Source organism: Sylvia atricapilla, chromosome Z, assembly GCF_009819655.1.
Source record: "Sylvia atricapilla isolate bSylAtr1 chromosome Z, bSylAtr1.pri, whole genome shotgun sequence".
Classification (NCBI taxonomy): Eukaryota; Metazoa; Chordata; class Aves; order Passeriformes; family Sylviidae; genus Sylvia; species Sylvia atricapilla.
The window spans coordinates 31920929-31941894 of record NC_089174.1 but is presented as its reverse complement, the minus strand read 5'-3'; the positions used below and the strand labels follow the sequence as shown (position 1 = coordinate 31941894).

Here is a 20966-nt window from a genome sequence, read left to right as displayed (position 1 = left end):
AACTAGAGATTTGTTACTTGTTGTTTTCTTCAAAATCAAAGTCCCTCAGAGCCCAGGAAGTCCTTCACAAACAAATCAAAGTCAGCTGGCAGCTCAGATTCATTATCTGTTTAGGTTGGTCATCAAAACATTTTTCTCCTGCAAGAAATTACAAAATGAACTTTTTCATGATGGAAAAGAGACCTAAACAGTGATTGATAGAAGCAACCTTTAACTGATTCTCAAAATACTCAGAAAATCAAAACAACAAAGCCACAAGTTCCACACAATTTCAGCTTCTGGATCTTCTTCTGAAGTAGCCACAGCATTACATTACCTGTGTGTTTTTTAGTGGAAAAGTTTGGGAAAGGCCCTTTCCATCAGTTCAAACACGACAGGACTTTAATCTGGCTCTCTATGTTAGTACTCATAAGCAAGCACCAAACATATCAGGTGACTTGTGAACCCCTGTAGCACAATGGCCCTAGGCTGGTGAGCTGGTCTCACACACCACTGCAGCCCATCTTCCAGGCTGCACCTGAGCTGAACTGTCCAATCTAGAGGGCAGCTAGAACAACAAACCTTTGGGTGTCATCTCATATTCAACTACAAAAGTACTAGTTTTTCACAAGAGATGGTAAAGACCTGTGACCAATTCAGATGCAAGGAATTTTTATTTGCCTAATTATGAATTTAACCTGAGTGTTAGAGCTGTCAAACTACAATATGATATAATTTATATTTCTGGACAATTTATATAGGTCCCCAAGGTGAAAATCATCCAGTATAAATTTTTGATTCTTAGCAAACTGTTTTCCAGCAAAAATTAATTTTGGAACATAGCAGTTCTTTCAGAGACTTCAGTTGAATATAACTGCAATTTGTGCTCACTTCCTAGCTCCACTTGTATACAAAGCAGACTCTTCTTTGATGAAAATCTGTAAGATCTTAAATTTTAACAACTTGCTTGCTGTGTTTTGTACAAGTTCAACGGTGATATTTTTAATCATAAAACTGTATTAAGTACATGCATTTGTCTCCAGAAAACTGCATGTCATCTGCTTATTATCCAGTTAATACTGTAAAACCGGGGACTTTAGTAAACAAAAGTATGGAAGCATCTATATTTTATGCAGTAGGATAATTGTCTGTTTTAAAAAGGAAGAAAACACTTGAATACAGTAATAAACATCATGCTTCTCTATTGTCAATCACTGAAATTCCAGCCTGTAGGAATGAAAATGTAAAGATCATGAAGACCATCAGTCACTGTAGAAAGGCTCTTATTCTCCTAATTAAGGCTGGCACGGGCTCTTCCTAGGAGTTACCATTGATATAATTGCTCTTCAGGGTATATGCAAGCAAGAGTGCACATAGCAGATGTCCCTGTCCTCTGAAAATCTTATTGCACTTCTGAAGTATTAACTCACAAGGGACAGCAGATAGCATTAGGTTAGATACCCATTAGTCCTTCAGAGATACCTCTATCATGGCTATGGAAAACATGCATTGCTTCAGTATAACTCCAGGGAAAGGAATAATTTCATAATTTTGCCATTTCACAGTCCTTTAAGTTACAAAAACTGATAAAAAGTCAATTTCAGCATTAGCTAGACCATAAACCAATTTTCATAAATCACTGGCCTTATTCTAAACTAAATATTACATGAATTTTTGCATTATTGACATTACATTACCAAACTAAAAATACTTTGGGCAGTTAAAAAATGTAAGGAATTTCAATTCTATTTCTCCATTTAAAAGTCGAGTTCTTAAACCACAACTTTACAAAGTTCAACCAACTTTAATGTAGCTATAAAAGCCAAAATATGGTTTGAATATTTCATAGGCTATTATGATTCTCTCCTACCACTGGCCATGCCTATCCATTATAGATCTAAGTCCCACAGCAAAAAAGGCCTTTATTTTTTTAGAAGACAAGACAGCCAGTTCATGACTCTGGGGGGCAGTGCCACTCATGCAGACACTAATGTCACTAATGTTGTTCCAAGCTCCCTGCCAGCCAGCTGCTTGCAGCAGAACAGTCAGTCTGACCTTTGGCCAGGAGGAGGAATGGCTCAATAGCATGAGAAGCTGCCTTATCTAATGGATTAAGTACAGAACCCAAGCGAAATGCCACCTTTGACAAGGACTTGCTCTGTTGGCCTTAGCTGAGTCAGTTAACCTTTCTTAGTTTTCTATCTTTAAAATGGGAATTATAATTCTACTCTATCTGTGCTGATGCAAATATGTTGCAACACACTGATACCATGAATGCTTGAGGTATCTCATGAGGCAAGTCAGTGCCTCGTCAAATTAAACGTGCCATAATCAAGTTAAACTCATCTCCACAGAATACTTAAGAAAAAAAATCACAGGTCATCCTTTCATTGTATGTATAATTATAAATGTTATGGTTAACAAAAAATATCTTTTAATAAAATATCTTTCAAAAATACCTTTCATTGTATGTATAATTATAAATGCTACTGTTAACAAAAAATATCTTTTAATAAAGTATCTATCAAAAATATCTTATAAATCCTGTTTTGTCCATTACTGTGCTAGAACTGGTACTTATAACCCAGTACCTTTGCTGTACATGAAATCGGACCAAAGTCTTCAGGCAACCTATATGATAGGACCTGATGAAATATTTTATCTACCACAGAATTTTGCCCATCTACTAGATTTTTGTACTTTGTGGAGATAGTTCAAGTGAATATTGAAATCGGTTTGCACTAATTGACTGAGTAAATTACTTTTGGAACCATATTTCCAAAGGGCCTCTGAATTTATTCCTTCAATTTTACACGCATGGGCTTCCATACCTTTGTGAATTTAATGTTTGTGTTCATCACTCTGACATTTCCTAGCATTTGAAGAACCATTTCAAAGACCATTTTTGCACATGTGATATTAGAACAGTTTAGGAGGACAGATTTTAGAAAAGACATTTACATTCAGCACAACTAGCCATCTTGGTGTCTTCATCCTACTTTCAAGTACTGTAATCAAAATTTTAACATGAAATTTTCTTAGAAGAGAGGCTGAATTCCAGACATAAGACTAGGGGGGAAAAAAAGTAAGAAAACAAAAATCTGACTCATTTTCTAGGCTTAGTTTCTCTTCTTTAAAGGTGGAAAAGCCTGAAAAGCTTTTGAAAACAAACCTAAATATCACTGAGCTCTTTAGAGAAATTTCTCTGCTATATAAGGTTCTGAAATCACAGCACACAGAAAAAACACAGACGATTAATAATGAGGACAGAAATACAAATAAATTTACTTCTAATGAAGACTGAAGACACAGTAATCAAAGTGTTAAAAATTCATTTCATGCACATTTCATTTGCCTCTTAGCTGATACTTATCACATAATTCTGTGAGAAAGTGGAGGCCTAAGATGCTCCAGATAAATGTCTCAATTAATTGTACAGAGATAGCCCTCTTTGAGCTGAACCAGAGCTGTGAGCTCTTTATTAAAAGCACTATTCTGTAGCCTGTAACCTTGTTCCTTGACTCCTCTCTAGTTTCCAATTTAAACAAGTCCCCATGCGGCCCACTCTAAAGGGCTTTGTCTCCCTGTCATTGTTATGAGAGCCAAGGCATCCTGGAAGTGTGAAATCAGACCTCATGAGCTGAATGGTTCCCCAGGGAACACAAGACCTCGCAGAAGGTCAAAGTCATGGGCTGGACCCTCTGAAAGCGTCTGATCGCTGGTCTGTGACACAGCAAGAAGGGTGGGGGGAGGGGGAGAAAGGAGCCAGGGGGCTAGAATTGAACACATCTTAATTAAAGCCCAAAGACTACAAAACAATCTATTTTCTAGTCAGGCTATCTTACGGAGCTTGAGTTTTCCTCTGCTAATGAATCTGAGTTGCTAACTATTATTCCTTAAAAGCTCAGCACTTTTGCTGAAATCGATCAAACCTGTGGCGTATCTTTTCCCACTCTGCTTACTTTTTATCAATGATAAGGCAGATATTTTGAATTTTATTTCATGACACATGGAAAAGGAGCAATGCACCTGCCCCAGTAAAGGAGATGCAGACACTGCCTTGCAAAGCCAGCAGCTTGTACGAACGCCCACCTATACCTGACTATGCTGCAGAAGGAATAGAATAATCTGACTATGGCCTAAACCTAAACTATGTCACAGTGAAGGGCCTTTTGCTTTACTGCTTGTAATTTATATGGGTTTTAACCCAATTTATATGGGTTAGGTGAAACCCATAAGGATAATGCCAGAAGTCAACTGTTATGATGAGTCCATTATACTTAAGGTTTTACTGAACCACCAGAAAATCTCTTCGTATCAAAGGATGCCACTGTAGGTGCAGCACCTATCCTGCCAGGGCTCTAAAGCAGCCAAATCCTTCAGAAAGTCTGACAGAGATACCACGCACAAGAAAAGGTTTAGGGAAACAGGAATATGACTCTAACTCAGGATTTAGGGAGAAAAAAGCCATGCGCTGAATAGCTAAAATACAGTGGAAGATTCAATTGAAAGTTTTTTCTCAGGAAAAAGTAAACTTCATTCTTAGTATCTTCCTATGCATTAGATTAGATTACACTTTCAAAGAATTCATACTAAATAATACATAATTTCTGGAATGGTGCATTAGCTGTCACCACAGTTTCCAACAACATAATTTTGCATTGGTGGAATCCCTAAAATGGTTTATTGAACATGGAACTACACTGTTTTTCTGGGGGAAACAACCTCAGAGACCAAATAATTTTCCCAAAGGCCCCGCTCCTGAAAAATACCCTGGTTTTCAGCTCTTCCAAAAACCAAATTAAGCTTTCAAGCATCAGTGTGCAGACTCTCAACCCCTCAGTGGTACTTCCTCTCTTGTTTCTCCTGGGAGGTGGGTTGAGTGAGAAGTCTGACTGTACTTTTCTGGTGTATTTTTAAGATCCAGTTATGGCATGTTCCAGCAGCATAGCATTTCAAAACTGGTAATGCTTACTTGCTCCCCTGCCTACAACTTTACTGGAATTTCAGCTCATCCTGGCACATTATTCATTGAATGTACATATGAGGGGGACTGTAAGCTGAGACCCAAACCACCATCCTTAATCACTCCATTTTTAAAAAAATCTGTACTAACCTTAAGGATTTGAAGCACACTGTCCAACATCAGGCTATTGAAAGTGGAGAAAAATAACTGCCCTTGGCTATCAAAAGTTTATTAGGGGCTTAACTAAATTGACCTACTGTAGTAGCATTCTGTTGAGGGAGGCTATAAGCTTTCTGAGGAAAAGAGCAGAATTGAGGGTTTCATTGAAAAGTAATTTATGCTTTTTACTCATTGATTCAACAGGAGTCTCAACTGCTCTTTATTCACACAGAGTTAGTATAGTATTACAATGCTGCTCAATGTATGGTACAAAGGAAAAATTTCACATTTTGAAAGGGGAAAAAAATCCTTGCACTGGTAGTAGGACTGATGACTACTTAAAAGATTACAGAAATCTTTTTCCCTCTGTGCTTATGTTTAATGATGGAATATTAAGGATTTAAAAAATCTAGTCAGCTCAAAATAATAAATTTTGATTTATTACTTCACGTGAGAAGATTCGTGGAAATGAAATGGGATATGTTTAGCAGACAGGAAACAGAGCAAAACTCACAGATATTATACAGTTGTCTCAGCTACTTTTCAGACTCAGGGGCAAAAGATTAACTCTGAAAACACAATACAGTGCGATGAACAAACTAGTCCTTAGCTTTTACTCATAGAAGCAATCCTTAGTGGTGTAACACCACTGATGACAGCACTCTCCACACTAATAACTTAGTTGAATTAGGGTGGGTCGAGTATTCAGAGAATTTTTGCAAACATGATTTATTGACAATTATCAAACACTGGCTTTATTTCTCACTATTACTATTCAAAGTTTTATTTCAAATGAATGACCTGTACATAACTACAAGTTACTAAAAATGGCTATAAAGTACAACAGCAGATAATAAAATCACTTCGTCCTCTTTTCAAATTACTTCTGTCCAGAATAGACAAGATTTCTGATACATCTGGAATGCACAGCCATCCTACAAAATACATCTGCTGTATTATATTTGATAATTAATTGCTTTTTCTTACTAGCTAGGGAAGATACTGAGTGTTCTTCCCCATCTTCCTGTCCGAAATTTTTGGGTAGCTCTATACATCTTTAATTGAATCAAATGTATTTCCAAAAAAATTGTTCAACCAGCACAAATAACATGTTGATTTGAAAAAGTCAAAGACTGAACGAGGTCAGGGACTGAATCATCCCATTTGCCCCTGAATAACTTAATCTCTCTCTCTGTTCAGACAACATTGGATTATAAGGTCAAACCAGACGAAGGGATCTTTAGAAGCATTTCTACAACCTTACCAAAAATAGAATTTCTTCTTTTGTGTGCCACAAACTGGATGATCAATTTCAGCAGTAAAATGAAATTTTATCATTATTTCCTTTTCTGAAATACTGGTAGTCATGTTAATTATCAAAAAACTACTAAAAATCAAGTAAGTTGCTCAATATTTATCTGCTCCTTTAACAGAACATTTATTCTAGTTTCCTTTTACTCTCTTCCCATTTTTAAAAATTTTCATTATTATTTTAAAGCAGAGATGGTTATTTTCTGACACAGATGCAGTTCATTTTGCTCAAATCAACTCACGTGGTATGAAGATGATTGCATTTAGAGGAGATAACTTGGATACTTCTGGAGAAATATGGTCAGTATAGCTTAAATACTTTTTCCTTATTTTGCAAAGCAACATGTCAAATTAACCATTCAACTTAGAACATAAAATAGAAAATTAAAAAAAAAATCTTATTTCCCTTATCTTTAAAAGATAAGCAGTAGCTACAGCAAACTGCATTCAGTTGAAATGTCTGAAACCAACAGCAGCCTTGCTAAATATCTGACAGGTATCAAGTGGTTCTTTTGACAACAACTTTAAAGTAGTATCAAAGTCTGGAACCTTTTATTTGCCTTGTCTCTTGGAATTTAATGTTGATAATTTTGTATAGTTTCATCTACTAAAATAAAAGAAGTTCCTTCTATGTAATTTTATAGGATGTCTGATGGAGAAAAATGCGTATTTCATCTTCATCAGAAATAACCTACACAGGGCTCTGCTAGCATTAGAATGACTTGTTGCCTTGCTTACAAAACTTTCATTTATGCTTAGATTTTTTCATTAAAGAACATTCTGCACAAACAGAACATAACTTGCAGATGACCATTTGTTTTAAGCATATTTTTTTCCCAGTTCTAAACTCAACAAATCTTACTATGGTATTCAGTGTCACAGAAACTAAATGAATCCTTGCCTGTGACATCAGCTGCCATCAGTGCTTCTGCCCTAATGACTTTCACCTGAAGAAATCCCACGTCGCTGATGTTATGGAACATCATCATTGGACTCTAAAAAATAATAAAAAGAAAAATAATTCTGGATTGCAAAAGAGACAAACCAAAAGCAATATTAACACTCTCTTCCCTAGCCCAGATGTATGTTACTGTAATTCTGTCTACATACTTAGACTTTTAAATATTATTTGCTGAAGAACAGGCAGCTGTTTGGATTTTTTCCTGTATTTTGCAACTTTAACTTATCAAAGAAAAATCACAAATTAAAAAGTAGAATATGATTGATTAAATGTAGCACAAATTCTAGTGAATTAATCTCCTAATACTGTGGGAATAACTGTATTTCAAATTTTGAAATTATAGCAGCATATTAAGAAATTAACACCAAAAAACCCCCCAAATTCTTCTCCCTGATTTATTTTTCAAGATCTGTGTTCATGTTTTCTCTCTGACGGCTCCAGTATTATCTTGAGCAGTGACCTGGGGCCAATACAGATTTCTGTAGTTGACTATTACGTGCAAGCTTGCATATATCATATACACCTATATATAAGCTTCTGAATAATATCAGCAAAAGCAATCAAAAGAGGATAACAACTACTAAATAACTTTCATAATAATCACATGCAGAAAGTATAAGAAAAAAATTAAATGTGTTTCAAATTCCATGGCAGAAGTCTCCTACCATAAATCATTATATTTTTTAGCACAAATTCCTTCAATATCTACATGTATAAAGAAGACAAAGAAAAAAGAATTCACTACACTAACACTTGCATTTATTCATCCAACACAGATTTAGAAAGCTTAATAAAAACCATGTTCCACTGCTGTTCCTTTTTCAAGTAACTAAAACTAACAAACTGGGAGAATTGCACTAATTAGGTGTAACCTGCTATAATTCTCAAACTCTAGCTTTTAGTATTATTTAAAATTTGCAGAGTTTTAAATGATAAAACATTGAATACAACTTTGAATCTGGAAACAATTAATAACTAACCTGGCTTTATTGTTCACTTCTTAGAAAACCTAGGGGAGGAACTCCAAAAGACTAAACTAAAATTAGATTTGCAAATCCATGTATGTGGTCACATTTTTTGGTAGATTTTGCAAATTTTGTTTAAAAATACCCATACCTTTATTTTGAAATACTTTAAAATCTGGACTAATGTATTTAATGCCTACAGTTTTCTCTAAAATTTTAATGTGGTGAAACTTTTTCCACTGCCTATGGCAACGTCCAGATTTCCACAAAAAGCAAGCAACAGGAAAAATAAAAATTCCTTAATTTATTACAAAAGTAAAATTTACTGTAATGGAAAATGAGAATAAATTACACTACAATAAATTACTGAATCTAAAAATCACAGATGTTGCTTAAATAAAATATTAAACGCCAGCTTGCAAAAACAATATGCTTTTGCACAGAAAATCTATCCATTAAGAAGTCAGATATATAATATGAATCCATGTCTTTCTATTAATAAGACAATCCTAACATTTAAATCACGCTGATACTAATTTCACAAACTCCAGCTGACCATTTACTGTTTAAAATGAAGATTTGACCTTGCTACACTGAACTTACAAATCCAATTAAGCGTAGTAGCCCATATGTTACATACATGCATCATATTATAACAGGCTAACAGTGAATAAATTTTTAAGAATTCTAAGATAGTCATCACAAATATGACTTCAAAATGGTCAACTTTAATCAGCACACACTCAACCCCTTGTTTACGTGCATACAAGCTGAGGGTAGCAGAGACGGTATTACAGATAGCACTGGTATAATTCAAAAGGGTCTTGGTACTCCTCATTTATTACAATGATGATCAGCGTTTGGAAGCTTCTTATCAGAACTGGTACCAGAACAGAGATGATTCTGCTGTAATATGCATGATGAACACGACAAGACTTACAAAAATGTTTCCACATTCTACGCAAGTTTCCCAGCAACCAAAACAAACATTAAGCTGTAGAAATAAAACAAAGCAAAAACCAAATACAAAGCAAGACAGGCGACAGCACCCACTTTCTATGATGGCATGGAGACCCCTTTTTCCAAATTTCATCTTGGTTAGTTCACTCTTCAAAAGGGTGCCAGTGCTATATTTTACTTTGCCACCTTTGTTAGAATCCCACAGATTTTTTTAACTTTTATTTCCAGAAAGTAGCTGGCTTAGATTCATTTACTGCACATACTGACTGGGGAGACTGATAAAAATGAATTCAATACTACAACATATGCTGTTGGAGAAGCAAATTACTTTAACACATTACTTTAAATATGTAACTTTAAGTAATGATTTATCAGATGATATTCTGCCTTCTTATTTATGATTATTGTTGAGGGTATCAAAAATCCACATAGTTTCTGAAGCCTAGAATTTCCATGGCAGAGGAATCTGTGATTTGCTGGGAATCTTTTCAGCCCTCAATAGATGGGAAAAGATTGAAATGCTCTGGAGATGAGTCTTCTTTATTTTTTTAATGAAAGGCTGTATAATATATTTTCTGTATGGCTGCAGCAGCTGTCAGGAAGAGCATCTCAGTTCAGCTCTATTATGGGAGAAGCAATACCCCATCCCATGGCATTGAGATACACTGAGGGGCTAGTACTGATTGACAGCTTGTCACCATGACGTCTTATTCCATCTCTGTTATGGAGAAAATTAATGTCACACCACCAGCCTTATGACTCGCTGTCATCTTAGAACTGCTCACCTTTTATCAATGCTCTAAATAACATTTCAAGCCCATCGTCTCACAGTGGACAATCTGGTCAAGGGACATTAAATCGGATGACTGTAAAATGTCATAATAAAAATGGAATGCTAACAACTTCTCTAAACTAGCTCCTCTGGTTTTTAAACTGTGACAAGGGGGACCATGAGTTCAGCACACCAGTTCTGAAAAGGTCATACAATCTCTCTTGGTCTGTACCCATTAATGTGCCCCCCTCCTCACCCCAAAAGGAATTAATCTTTTCAGACAATTGTGGTAAAATAATGGTTCAAACAGTAATGCCTGTTTAATTTGTAAGGCTCTGATGTTCAGCTACAAATGGTTAAGTGACAGTAATAGAGTCATTTTCTAAGGCTATTTGATCTGATGGCAAGGTCAGATCATTAACTGGTTTTGGCTGTAGAGAGGGTGCAAAATACATTTCTCAAATGGAAGCTAGATGTTTTTAAGAAGAAATAAACTCAAAAATACAGCCACTCAACAGGGAACTCCACATTTTGTTAATTACACATGTTGTCTTTGTGTTAGTTCTGAAGTGCAGATATGAATACCAAAGTAAAACTGAACACCAGTGAAAATAAACCTAAAATATTAATTAAGTTAATCCTGGTAATTTCTTTCTGCTGCTGGTAATTTTAACAAAAACAGTAGAATTTATCAAATAAGGATGTAAATGCCACAATTTTCAAAAGCTTATAATGAGAAATTCATACCTTTACAATATGAATATCTTCATAAAATTTAAATGTTTTCAAATGCATACACCAGTGTAAATATATGAACAGACACATATCCTTGTATTTGCAAGAAACAGGAATAAACCAGATCAATCTTATGCCACATAATTATGCTTTACACTGGGGACAAAAAATTGAGGATTTAGAGAAAATTATTAACAGTACAGTTGTAACATGTTTCTATACTGCTATTGAAATAATCAAAACCATCAGTATCACTTGTCTGCCATATCATCACACAGAATAAGCCACAGAAATATGTTATTGTTGCTGTTGGTAGCAGGAACTATGGCACCTCAAAAACAGATCCATCAAAAAAAATTATTCTACTTATAGAATCTGTTTTGACAACCACGGACTGTCTTGGTGGACTCCAAAATGTGGAATAACTCTCTTAATTGTAATTATTTTTCAGAGAGGATGGACAATACCTTAGCCTTCAGTTCATTTTGGAATATTATATTTAGCCTCGCTAAGTCACCTCTATTAAATTGTGTTTATGATAACACTATTGGTGTATGAGTTGTACAAGCACTAGCAGACAGCTGATACAGTGGAGATAGACAGAATAAATTTGCTGAAGCACACATCCTGCTAATCTGTTTGAAGAATATTGTACAGCATTAGTACTAGGATTTCGTGTTATCTGCACAGCCTGATAAGGTACATCTTTATTAAATTCATTTATTGAAAGGATGTCCGTCAAGGAATAGGAATATTTTTAAATCTTAAAAATAAATTAAGCAGCCTCTTTGATAGTCAGAGCTTGGTTTAATGGCTGAGTGTCTAGAGAAGCCCTTCTAAACACCTGGCAGCATTGTACAATAAAAGCATTGTAATTGCAAGTGGAAATAGCATTTTTTCTTTTCTTTCTTTCTTCGTGTGTAGTGAGACAGTTACTTTCAGTGATTTAGGTATTAGCAAATGCTGGAGTAAGAGCTCCCCTCTCTGTTGCTTTGATAAAACTACAAAGATTCTGTGTAATGTGAGGATGCTGGGAAATTAAAATAATCGCTTCAGAATATTTTAAAATGGAAGCATTGTTTGAAACATTTATTTTGATGTGCTTTCAGCCTCTAATACGAAGACAAAAAAAAAGTTTTTTTGGCCTTTAACAGATCATGCAAAAAAGAGCTGAAAACCATTAGGACCCCAAATTATTTGGCATAAACAATCACTAGAAAATGTCAAGTTGCTGAATGATCCCTTAGTCACTTTGTGCTTGGAAAAAATTACCTGCAAGGCAGTCAAATTACCTTCATTATGTGACACCTTATCAAACAGTTCAATTACCATGTAAAAAATAACCTTATTGTATGAACAGCCTTTGTAGCCTTCTTGATGTTAATCTGTTCCGGCTGTATTTATTTGTATATTAATAACTAGTTTAAATGATTTCCATTGGCTAGGTGTGATTCGAATAGAAGAGATATATTTAGATTTCCCCCTCATTATAGTTATTTTTTTATATAGGCAACTATTTTTCTAACAAAGGATGAAAGAGAACTTCATACATATCTCTTCAGTATCTCCTCTCGCTCCTTCTGGTCCTCCAGGGAATTGATGGAGAGGTCAGAGATAGTGACTGCAGCTGAGGCTGTGAGAGTGACCAGCAACACCAGGTATCCCTCTCCCTCCTCTAGAGGCATCTCCAACTTGTGGGTTTGTTCTTTACTCAGGGTCGACAGGTCAACCTGGCACCTAGAAACACACATCCTCCATCAGCATGTGGTTTTTCTCACCTCAAACAAGAGCATGTTGGCTCGCTTGCACTCAAATGGACAAAAAACCCAAGTAAGCAGAAACTCCCGCCCAGCTTCTGAAAAAACCTCCTGATTTCTCTTCATCTTTAACTCATGACACTTGTTTCTCTTTTTTTAGAGCTACACAAACAATTTCGACGTGAAAAATCAATATTAATAAGAATGCAAAAACAACAGAGACAAGATTAGCTAATATTCCTTACTCAAATACAGTCAAAGAAAAATTTTTAAAAATCCAGCTCAGATGTAAATTTTACTTTTAATTACACCTCTTGTATAGATACAAAACATAAGTTTTCACATGAACAGTTTTCACCTAACAGGAAAAACACTTTCCTACAAAACAGAATTCTACATGGGCTTAATTGTGACAGCATAAAGATGACTGAGCATAGAGAAACTCAACTTATGCACCTTCTGAAAGGCTCAGCTCTCATGCAGTAAGCTGTGTGTGGGTAGAATCCTCATGCTGGCAACCAGGGCAAAATCTCACGGCACAACCCCCTACATAATAAAATGTTTCAGGCTGTAATGACCAGGGACTATATAAAACTGTGCAGAGTGTGTGCAGAATGGCTGAAATTAATTTGCCCTCCTTGATCCTCTTCTGAATAACTCTGGCTGTACCATACACTAAACTAAAGAAGAATGATTCCACATGTGCCAGACAGCAGAAACAGCTTTGCAACACCTTTAGAAATATAAGTCAAAGCAAGGAAGGTAAAAGAGTATCTCTGTTACCCAAGAGCTGACTATAACCTTTCAAATAAATAATATCTTAGGGTTGATTAGTCTATCCACAGCTTAGATACTTTAATGCTTTAATTTGTACAATGCACAAGTTTCAACTTTCGTAGATTGCAACTCTGAGCATGTATAGAAATTCAATGTCTGTGTCAAATGTAATGTCAGCTTGCTTTGCACAGGAATTTCTCTGAAAAAGGACTATTCAGAGTACTTATCCCAAAATGAGTTTGTCAACTCTTTAAATAAATAGAAAGCTCTAAATAAAAACACCAATAATACTGAAATAAAATGAATTTATGTATAGTTTATGTATAGGTTAGCCACTGTATACTCTACTTTCAACACTGATTATTTAATGTGACAAGCACATGTACTATATGCCCCTAATTCACTAAACTAAACATCTAGCAAACTCTTTTTGTAAAATGTCAATTGATTTTGAAGACAATGTCGTCACTGCAGGGCCAATAAACTGAGAAGAAGGTGGCAGACATGAAAATATAGCCATTTAAGGATAGGAAATAGCCAATTATGAGAATAAATGCATCCTCATAAAATGAGCATTGTGCTATCACAGGCAGATCAGATTTACTACAGGAAAACTGTCTTTTGTTTCTATAAAGACATTTACTGCCTCTTATGCAGTTCACTTACCCAGTGCAAAGCTCATACAGTAACAAGGTTCAATTATCTTACAATGAAAAAATTTCTAATTCATGTAGCACTCTGAGCTTAATGCTTCTCTTCTATTTTGAAGTCTTTGGATGATAGGGAATAAGAAATTAAATGGGCAATAGATATGAAAAATAAAGCTGTTGCTATCAGTGCAGGCTGATAGTCAATACAAGCTTTGTACATGTACATAAACAGTCAAATTCTTATTTAGAATGCTGTAAGGAATTTAAAGCCCTCCTTAAGACAATAAATATTGTAATCAAGCATTCAAAGCTATAGTAGGTTAAAATACCACTGGTATTAATACTCTTCAATAATTTATTTCAAAAAAGATACCCCTCTGTTCAGGACTCAGCAACAATAGGATTCAGCAACAATATTGAGTCTTCAACCAATAAACATTTAAAGTACCAGTCTAAACTCTCCTAAAATCAGTGGAAGAATCAGAAATCCATTATTAAACTAGTAGTGCAGAAATAATCCACCTTCACTCAAAAATAGGCAACAAAAGCTACCCCACATATATCCATCAGAAAAAAAGCAATGAATGTATAATTACAAGGGCTATGAGATCCAATTTCTTCAATTCTTGAAAATACAACACTTTAACAATATGAGTAGTCCAGGTTTTTTACTTACGCTAGAAGAAGCACCTGACAATTTGATTTTATCTGTGCACCTTTCCTACAGCAATAAAATATTCCTAATAGCACCATATCTAGAATAGATTACCTGAGAAATATGTATCTATCACCTGCTTGATAAATCTTCATGAACATCTTCATCAGCTTGTTATTTCTCAAAATCATGCAAAGATAGGAAGTGATCTGGAAATTTTTTTCCAGTAAAAGCCTTAACCATTTTAAAGGAAAATTATTCTCTCAAGGACCCACAGAAAATCTGATAAAAATATAGGGGTATTCCATTAAGGACTGTCACCTTTACACTTTACAGAAGTCCAGGTTAAGAGCATCTTTATGCACACAAATCTGAGAAAGCAGATTTCTCACCCTGTGCCAGGTGCTCTGCCCTGGCCTGGCAGGAGATGCAGCTTACATGTGCCTAACCTGAAAGTGTCAAGGCTCAAGGAGCACAAGGGAAGCATATTTATAGCACTTGCACTTCAGTAAAATGGGAAGACTTTTCAATGTACAGACACTATGAAAAATTGCCATTTTTTTCCCATTGGTCATTGATTTTTCATGATAAAAAAATCAACTTCATTTGATCTCATGTGAAATTATCCTAAAACAAAGGAAAAAATTAAACAATTTTCATTTGTTCTCCTCTGTCCTCACCAGATATTTGTATTGGACCAAAAAAAGTGAAGGAAGTCTGGTTTTATTAAAGCATTACCTAAATACTAACTCTATTCTAAAATAACCTTGACAGACTCCAATAGAAAAACCACAAAACTCCTTTTTGTACTACACTTCCTTAGAACGACTGAAGCTAACAAAAGACTTCAAAAAATAAGTATTTATTTGGAAAATACCTGTTTTCCAAATGTAAGTACCTTTGGAAAGCTCAAGCTGATACTGTGCCTTTATATTTTACTGAAATTATATTCAAGAGTTCCAAGTGTTAAAGCTTTAGCAATGCTGACTTTTATATCAGTTAAGATGGTCTCTAAAAAGACATTTGTTTCCTACAACTATGTCCCCATGGAGGACAAGGATGCTTTGAGGATGAAGGTAAACTTCTATGTTATGAGAAACTGGTGCAGAATGAATGAGAAATTTTTATCCCGTTTTCTCAAACTGAGTACCATGGAAAACTAGAGCCATTTTGAAAAGGCCATAAGCTGCATATGACTAGCAGCCGTCACACTGAAAACATGAGAAAATACTAACTTTGTACAATCCTGTTTCTTAAGGAATTATTATTTACAGGCAGCTGGTAAACACAAACTTTTTCCACCTGTAATGAGATCAGCCTGAATAATTATTGACAAAAAATTTCCATTAACTCCACAGAGAGATTTCCAAGCATGACTATTAATCACATTGCAGATAACTGTAGATTTTAGGACAGTTTGAGCTTTTCTGTATCTTCCATTCTGTATGACCCCTTCTGTGAACACTTGTTTCAGCACTTCAAATGGTGGGCAGGAGCACTGGAACAATTTCCCTGTCTCGCTGGCTTTTCGGAAAGAGGCATAGGGGCATGTATCCCACCTATCAGTTTTGCATGTGAACACTGCCAGACACCATGTGTAGCCGGATTTTCAGGTCTTGAGAGATCAGAAGGGAGAAAAACCACAAAAATGCATGAAGCTCATGTGCTAAAGTTATCAGAGATGAATTGCTCAAAAACAGGGTACAGCTCTCATGGAGGAAGATTTGAAGGTTCAAGGAGTATCTACCACTTGTCTGAAACTGTTCAGTGTGTTAATGACACAAAATTTTAGAAATATATTTCAGATTTATTTTTAATTTGAATATATCTGGCCTTTGGTTCTTTTTATGCCTTTCCTTACCAGTTGAAAAACCCTTTAGTGTTTCATGTTTTCTTCTAGTGAAGGAACTCATACACTATAATCATATCTCTTCTTGATCTTCCTTTTGATATGCTAAACACCTTCAGCTCCCTATACATTTCCTAGGAACATATCTCCTACAGCCCTCAAATGACTTTTTGTAACTTTTCTGATCCAGTAAAATTCTCCTGCATCCTTTTTAAAGTGTGGAAGGCAGAACTATATGTAGTATTTTATTATCAGCATGTCTAACAGGTAAAAATCACCTCCTCTCTTTAGTTCTAACAGAACCTGGAATGTAAGACTGTGTTGGCACCCTGGTGAAATATTCTTGCTAATGAATGAATTACAAAGGTAGCGACATGACATAGAAGGCCTCTTAAAAGCCAGGTGGCCAGGCAAGTGAGAGACAGCAGATAGTGAGATCGTTTTCTCACATGACAAAATAAAGCATAAAAGAGGAACTGGCACAATCCTAAGTGATAGGGACAGAAAAGCACCACTTGGCTACAAACCAGGCAACTTAATTACCATCATGACTTGTTCAGGAACACCGATTTTTAACTCCACTGTGATCCAGGTCTATGCTGCTCCAAAGGATGCCAAGGAGAGGAAACTGTGTGATGCCACAATTAGAACTGAGCTGGACACACATCAGAAGCAGCAAGGCATGAACTGCTACAATTTGTGAGACTCCACATCCTTTATGAGCAGAGTAAAATGTTCCAGTAAAACCAAGAAACAAAAGGCGAGGGAAAATTTTGCAAAGCACTAGCAGAAAATGATACATCTCAGAAACGCTGAGTGTTGACTGCAGTAATGTGAATTTCTTGAAAGAATCGGAGCGTGACATTTTTAACTGTACAGATAATGAGAAAGAAATTAAATTATGGACTCCACATGATGCTTGTGGTAAGTGGTTGATAGAGGTGTTAGACTGAAAACCAGGGAAACTCCCAAAGGGGTAGGAGACAGTATCTCAGCTAAGTAGGACATTGACTAAGGACAAGAGTAGTGCTCAGCTTGAAAAGCTGGAGAAGATCCCTGGGCAGCTCAGAGAGGACACCTCAGCAGAACCTGAAGAACAGTGCTGTCAGTTGCCATGTAGCAACAGAGGGAAGGCAGGAAAGAGCCCTGCAGTTTGGGGTAAGTCACTCTCGGGAACAGAAATACGAGAGCTCTATGAAATACAATTTCACCAGTCACCCAGCAATGCGTGAATACAGAACTACTGTTTATTGCTTGCTAAATGAAATACAGTCCATGCTACAATAACCTGCTGATGGATTTTGAAATGACAGATTAATTTTTTCTTAAGCACAGTTTTTCACTATAAAATTACAGATTTACTTTTGATATTGCACAGGCAGAAATTGCTTACGATTGGTTTCTATTATGATATTTCCTAGGTTGTCCCCATGGTACAACCACAGACTGTTAGTGCTATTTCTCTGCAGCAAAATTAACACTTTCATCTCCTAAATCAGTCTATTACTTTGATAAACATTATGTCTTCCTATATAGTTCTGTTCCCACTAGTTGGCCCAAGAAATTTTGTAAGAGTTTTTACAGCTCCAATCTGTGCCTTTCATAAATTGTCACAAAACCCTATTTGCACTCTTCACCATTTTCTACACACTGTCATGCTCCTCATGTCTATACTGGCCATTCTATATTTCCCCCTCCATTCCTTTTATTTTGCTACTCCTCAAGAAGTAGACTTCCATATGTGAGAAGACATAGGGTCAGAAGAAGGATTCATGAACAGCCCAGCTTGCATGCAGCATTCTGTATCTCAGCATATGATGGAGAATGCTATCAATTTCATGTCAGAACATGACAGTAAAAACTGTCAGTGAGAGTTGTAAATAATCAAGTATCTGGTAAGACAAAGCTACAAAGATTTGTGAGCAAAAACTGAAACTCTTTTGGATTTCTAGCAGAAAAGAAGTACCTCTGCATTAGCAGAGTAAAGATGTGCTGAGATAGGAATAAATAAGGTATGGAATACCTAAAGGCCAAATTTTGAGATGCAGTATTACATCTGTCTCCTTTTGACAACAATCAGAAATGGAGCACATCACAGGATTTTTCAAAGGCAGACCTGGCATTAGCATTTTTACATTTTAGTGCTTCAGGCATAATCTTTATTTTACATCAAGAAATGCATCTGCAATTCATTTAACTTTAGTTGTCATGTATAATCAACAAATGATTATACACACAGACTACTGGTTGTGTGCTCTTCTGTGTTTCCACAGAATTGCTGTAACTCACATTGTGCACACAGTTCAAGTCTGAATTACAACAGCATATTGACCATTATGTTTACATTTTTACTATAATACACCTTTCAAATTTCCACATGCAGAAATTTTAAAACTGCAATGCAAAAAATATTTTTGAAAGACCAGCATAAATGCTCATACATTTTCAGAGCAAGCCATCTGGTTTACAGAGTTTTGCAAAACTGAGAAAACTTCAAGACTTTGCATTTTTACATTTAAACATTTATTTTAATTAACATAAACTAATTTTAATATTAACATGGACTTCACAACTTATGGACTTATTCAAAACCTTCTTCTAGGGCAACATAAAATTGCCAGTCTTATAATATAAATCACAGTCTCCACAACACCTCTAGAAAAAGATCTGGGAAGAAACACTTGCAGTAGCAGATTTAGTGTCCTTCACACAGGTTTACATGCATGTTGGAGTACTCATACACAACTCAGTTTGCTATGGTAATGCTCAGTCCTCACAGCAAAATTACAAAAATGTCAGTAAGGGGGGAAAAAACCAAGAAATACTTCATAATTTTGTATTTTTAAAATAAAATCTCACTTTAATTATAAATTTGATAGCATATTCCCATGCTTTCAGATTAATTGAAGAATCATTGTTGCATATCATTTGTATCTATGTACACCCAAAAACCACTCTATGGTTGTGTTGCCACAAAAAAAAAAAAAAAAAACAAAACAACACAAAAAACAAAAAACCAAAAAAACCCCCAAACAAACAAACAAACAAACAAACAAAACCCAACCCAAAACAACCCTAGGCAGATGAGGCATAGCAGATTAGGTATTATAAACTCAAATAAGTAATTTTCAGTATTTTAACTTTTGTATTTCTTAACATCTATTATATGGATACTCACAAAATCGATCTGAATATTTGTGTCAATATTTAGAGAGATTACGGGAAATTCCATTTTGCTATAGATAAAATTAATACAAAGTCTTAATGAATTTGCTGCATGCAAGATCTTTTTTTCTTAATTTGCATCAAATGGGAAAAAAGAGAATAGCATCTCTAAATACTATGAAAGTAGATATAGATATAGTCAGCAGCAATTTCCTGGCACAAAATAAAAGCAAAAGTCAATGTCCTTTTCAAAATAAATGTGCATTTTTCATACCAATTAATAATGCTATAAATCCCGCTGCACTGGATTGCAAATAACTTCAGCTGAATAAAATTGCATGACATGGGATTTACTTATTCTCCATGTTCACAGAAACAACTTGTTCTCTGACAGCACTCATTCTTGGCAATTTATTGCAGCTGTCAGCAGCCCATTTGTTCAGATTAGTGCTATGCATAAAGGTGTAACAGTCATGAGGATTTATTAACTGATTATTGTAAAGGTGACAGTCAGAATTGCCTTCAAAAACATAAATGATAAGAAAGCTAAATAATTACATGACGATTAAAATCACCTTCATTTTGATCTAAGTATTACCTACATAAACTTACTGCAGTACACTTTTAATCACAGAAGCATATTGACTCAATATAAAAGATAAATTATTTGCTTATAGCAAAAACGTGTGAATATTAAATATATTCACACTGAAAAATACACACACATAACATATTTCTATTTATCAGACGAAGCAATAAGTAATACCACTTATGCAAGTCTATGCATTTCTTTAAATGAAAGAAGGTTGCCCATGTGGCTTTAGCTCCTGGTGCTTTGCACAAAAAGAACTTCTAGACCTCTTTTTTTTGCTCCAGGAATGTTGATTGGGTTGTTTTGGGTTTTTTTAGCTATATTCAGAAGGATGGCAGAACTGATCTTCTGTAAAATGCAGCTCAGTTCTAGACAAGAATAGTGTTTTCTCATACAAATCAGTGCATGATTGGAAATACATTTTCCTCAAAGCTCTTGTATGAGGTCTTTCCCCATCTTTTGAATTACTGAAATAAACACTGAATTGGTTCTAGGGTTTGGGGTTTTTTAGAATATTCTGAGATGGAAGTTCACAAGGTGCTACAACCTTTAAACTCTCACAGAGAATGCACACAATTGAAATTCAAATGTATTTTATAAACACAAAATGCCTCAAGTTAAGAATGGAAATCAACCAGTCAGCATTTCATTTCAGGCATTGCCATACTGAACAGGCCTGGGCATCAAGATGAACACAGAGCTGTATGCTACTT

The 20966-nt window shown here is 35.4% G+C and overlaps 1 protein-coding gene across 1 annotated transcript in view; it reads right to left on the bottom strand.

Annotated features, from left to right (window-relative positions):
* MCTP1 (multiple C2 and transmembrane domain containing 1) overlaps positions 1-20966 on the bottom strand; it is a 214440-nt gene that overhangs the window by 105602 nt on the left and 87872 nt on the right. Inside the window, 2 exon segments of the mRNA XM_066339938.1 lie at positions 7317-7410; positions 12359-12545. Of these exon segments, the coding sequence (XP_066196035.1) occupies positions 7317-7410; positions 12359-12545 (281 nt within the window).